Source organism: Triticum aestivum, chromosome 6D, assembly GCF_018294505.1.
Source record: "Triticum aestivum cultivar Chinese Spring chromosome 6D, IWGSC CS RefSeq v2.1, whole genome shotgun sequence".
Lineage (NCBI taxonomy): Eukaryota > Viridiplantae > Streptophyta > Magnoliopsida > Poales > Poaceae > Triticum > Triticum aestivum.
The window spans coordinates 291,548,399-291,551,245 of NC_057811.1; the positions used below are offsets into that span (position 1 = coordinate 291,548,399).

At 46.1% G+C, this 2,847-nt stretch overlaps 1 protein-coding gene across 1 annotated transcript; it reads left to right on the forward strand.

The window, feature by feature from the left end:
• The first annotated feature begins 672 nt into the window (after positions 1-672).
• On the forward strand, positions 673-2,591 carry LOC123141498 (BAG family molecular chaperone regulator 1-like). Its single transcript, XM_044560623.1, has 2 exons — positions 673-949; positions 1,951-2,591. The coding sequence occupies exons 1-2, from the start codon at positions 691-693 to the stop codon at positions 2,175-2,177; spliced, it is 486 nt and encodes a 161-aa protein (XP_044416558.1). The 5' UTR covers positions 673-690; the 3' UTR covers positions 2,178-2,591.
• Positions 2,592-2,847: the final 256 nt, after the last annotated feature.

Here is a 2,847-nt window from a genome sequence, read left to right on the forward strand (position 1 = left end):
TGTGCTCTGAAATCTTTGACTTTCTCGTCTAGATACATCCGTTTGACCCTTAACTAATTCCCGATGGAGAAAGTATATCCCAAAAGGGTTCAAGGGCCTCGCTAAAACCACCTTAACAACCCCTAAAGCGTCACTAGAAGCTGAGATCACACATACCTTTGGGGCTACTCAAAACACGCACACTGTGCACGTACACCGCTCGCCATCATCATCACCATCTTTCCTTGCGTTCCAAACAACGGCAACCAAGCGAGCACGGCCCCTTAAACTATCCAACTTGTGGTGGCCAGCCATGCATGATGGGCAATACTGTAATCAAGAAAGGCTTATGCCTAGCTACCTAAGCTAAACCGACCACCCCAATTATCATGTCATTGCCCCGGTCGTGTCATCAAAAGCTCATCATTTTTGGCGCCAACCCTCCCATGTGCAGCCCTTTCCATGCAAAACACATCGCAAGAACTGTAACATGGGTCCTCCTTTGCCTGTTCATCGGGTCCCACTCTGGACTTCCCAAAGATTGCCTGCATCCTCCTCGTTGTCCGGCCTCTTTGCGCAGACGCACGCTTCCAAAGCCTCGCCCTCGCCCTTTTGCAAGCCTGGCTCCTCGTCCTCATCCTATATATACACACACATGCCTTGGCACCATGACTACCACTACGACCACACGCAGCTTTAATCGATTGCTGCATGATACAGAAAGTTAAGGCAACCATGATCAAGCTGAGGTACTCCAAGAGGCTGTTCAAGAGGAGCTCCTGGTCGAAGGCGAGTGCTGGCGGCGGCCATGGCAGTGTCGGCGGCGGTGGGGAGATAGAGTGGGAGGTGAGACCGGGAGGGATGCTGGTGCAGAAGAGGGACGGGGGGCGGGCGGAGGAGGTGATCATGGTGAGGGTGTCCACTGGATTCTCATGGCATGATGTCTCCATTGGGGCCACACGCACTTTTGGTGAGTATACATAATCTGTTTTCTTGAGAGAACTCTTTTCTATTTATTTTTCTTGTATTCTATTCTATTTGGGTTTTAACTGTTTTCTTGTTATGCGAGTAGCTCCTATAACTGATAGGTTCTTTTTTTCCTTTTGGGTATTTTTGAAACTTATAACTGATAGGTTTCAGATACCTTTCATTTTTGTCCTGCTCCGTATTTTGGAGAGTATGAACAAATCAAACAACGTCGCAGCCCTTTTTTTCTCATTCTCTTGCATCAGTGAGTGTTGTTGTTTGGTAGATGTTGGACGATGCAGTTGAGAAGAACCCATCACCCATAAATAGTAGTTTGGTGTGAAGTAAATGTCAATACAGTAGCATGCACCACTCAATTTTTACTTCACATCTTCACTTGCAAAATGCTTCTGTAGATCGACGTAATTCGACAAATAAAAGATCGTTTTACTCCCAGATGTGTTGCTCATGAATACGCTGCAGAGTCCTGATGTTTCCCTCTAAAATAAAATAAAAAGTAGTGTGAGATTGAAGCGAAACTCATAACGTTACCTTTCCTTCTTTTTTTATTCTACTCTAAAAATACCAACAGTTGACATCTCAGAATGCAAGGTTGCCCTGCTCTAGATAATAAAAGGACACTTGCCATCGCCCAGTCCGTCTTCTTCAGAAGTCAGGACTAGTACACTACACTACTCCTGCGGAACTACGCAATGTTGATGCAGAAGAGACTAAAAAAATGCATACAACTGACATGCACGCACATTTAGTTCACCATACTGAAGACAATGTATGGCATCACATGCTCACCTAGGTATTGTATGCATCTGCCGGTGGCTGATAACACGCATGAGAGGCAGACAGAACCTTCCTACTGCATTTTTGTTTCCTAGCAAGCAAACGGTTTATGCCTTATCTAGGATACAGTTTTTTTGTGTGTGTGCAAAGCCTAGGATATATTTTGGGTTTCACAATGTAACAGGAAGCTTGTTCATCAAATTGCAGGGGAACTGAAGGTTATGTTGTCCATGGTGACCGGGCTGGAGCCGAGGGAGCAGAGGCTGTTGTTCAAGGGGAAGGAGAGGGAGGACACTGACCACCTCCACATGGTTGGGGTGAGGGACAAGGACAAGGTCCTCCTTCTCGAGGACCCTGCCCTCAAGGATATGAAGCTCCGTGCGGCGAGAGCGGTCGCGGCACAGGTCCCGCGTCAGCCTTTTATCCAGGTGTAGGATGCGGTCCGCCATATCGCCGCCCTAACTAGTAGAGCAGGAATGGTTTTACCGTTTATTAATTTTCGTTGCGGAACACTAATTTTCCGGAAGGTTTTATATCTGGAATGGTCCGAGTGGGGGTGTGTTTTTTTGGCTCCTTGCTTTGGTTAATGTTTGTGCCGCTCCATGGCAGGGCAAAATAAGGGTCCCTCAAGTATGAGAGTGAGAGAGCTTTCTTGATCATGTTAGTAGTTGCTAGTGTCAGCCATGGTGGTTGTGACGATGTGATGTTAAGCCTGACGTTGGGCTCATGTTGTCCCTTGTTACGTGGTCTTGTCCCATTTTGTTGCATGGCTTATGGATGGGAGTGGGACAAAGTCAAAGATGTATGTGCCTTGTGTTCTCATGAATGAAATGAACTATCACCTCTGTTTCAAACTATAATGTTTTGGATATTAAAATATGAAATACATACAGACCGAAATGAAACCCACAAGGAGGCAATATCTCTCTCCCTCTTCTCAATGTTAATTTCCTTCTTTGGGGCAATGGAGGGACAAACTTGTGTTGGGAGCTTGATCAATATCTACATGAGAAAGAGGATGCTTGGGCACATCTTCAATCGCCATCCTAGAAAATCCTATCTCCAAGCTCTTCGATCTCCTGCAATTTTCATCGATCCTCGCAA

Coding starts and splice junctions, on each gene's coding strand:
- LOC123141498 (XM_044560623.1), top strand. CDS start 691: ATGATACAGAAAGTTAAGGCAACCATGATCAAGCTGAGGTACTCCAAG. Junction 950..1,950: donor TGGGGCCACACGCACTTTTG/GTGAGTATACAT, acceptor ATCAAATTGCAG/GGGAACTGAAGGTTATGTTG.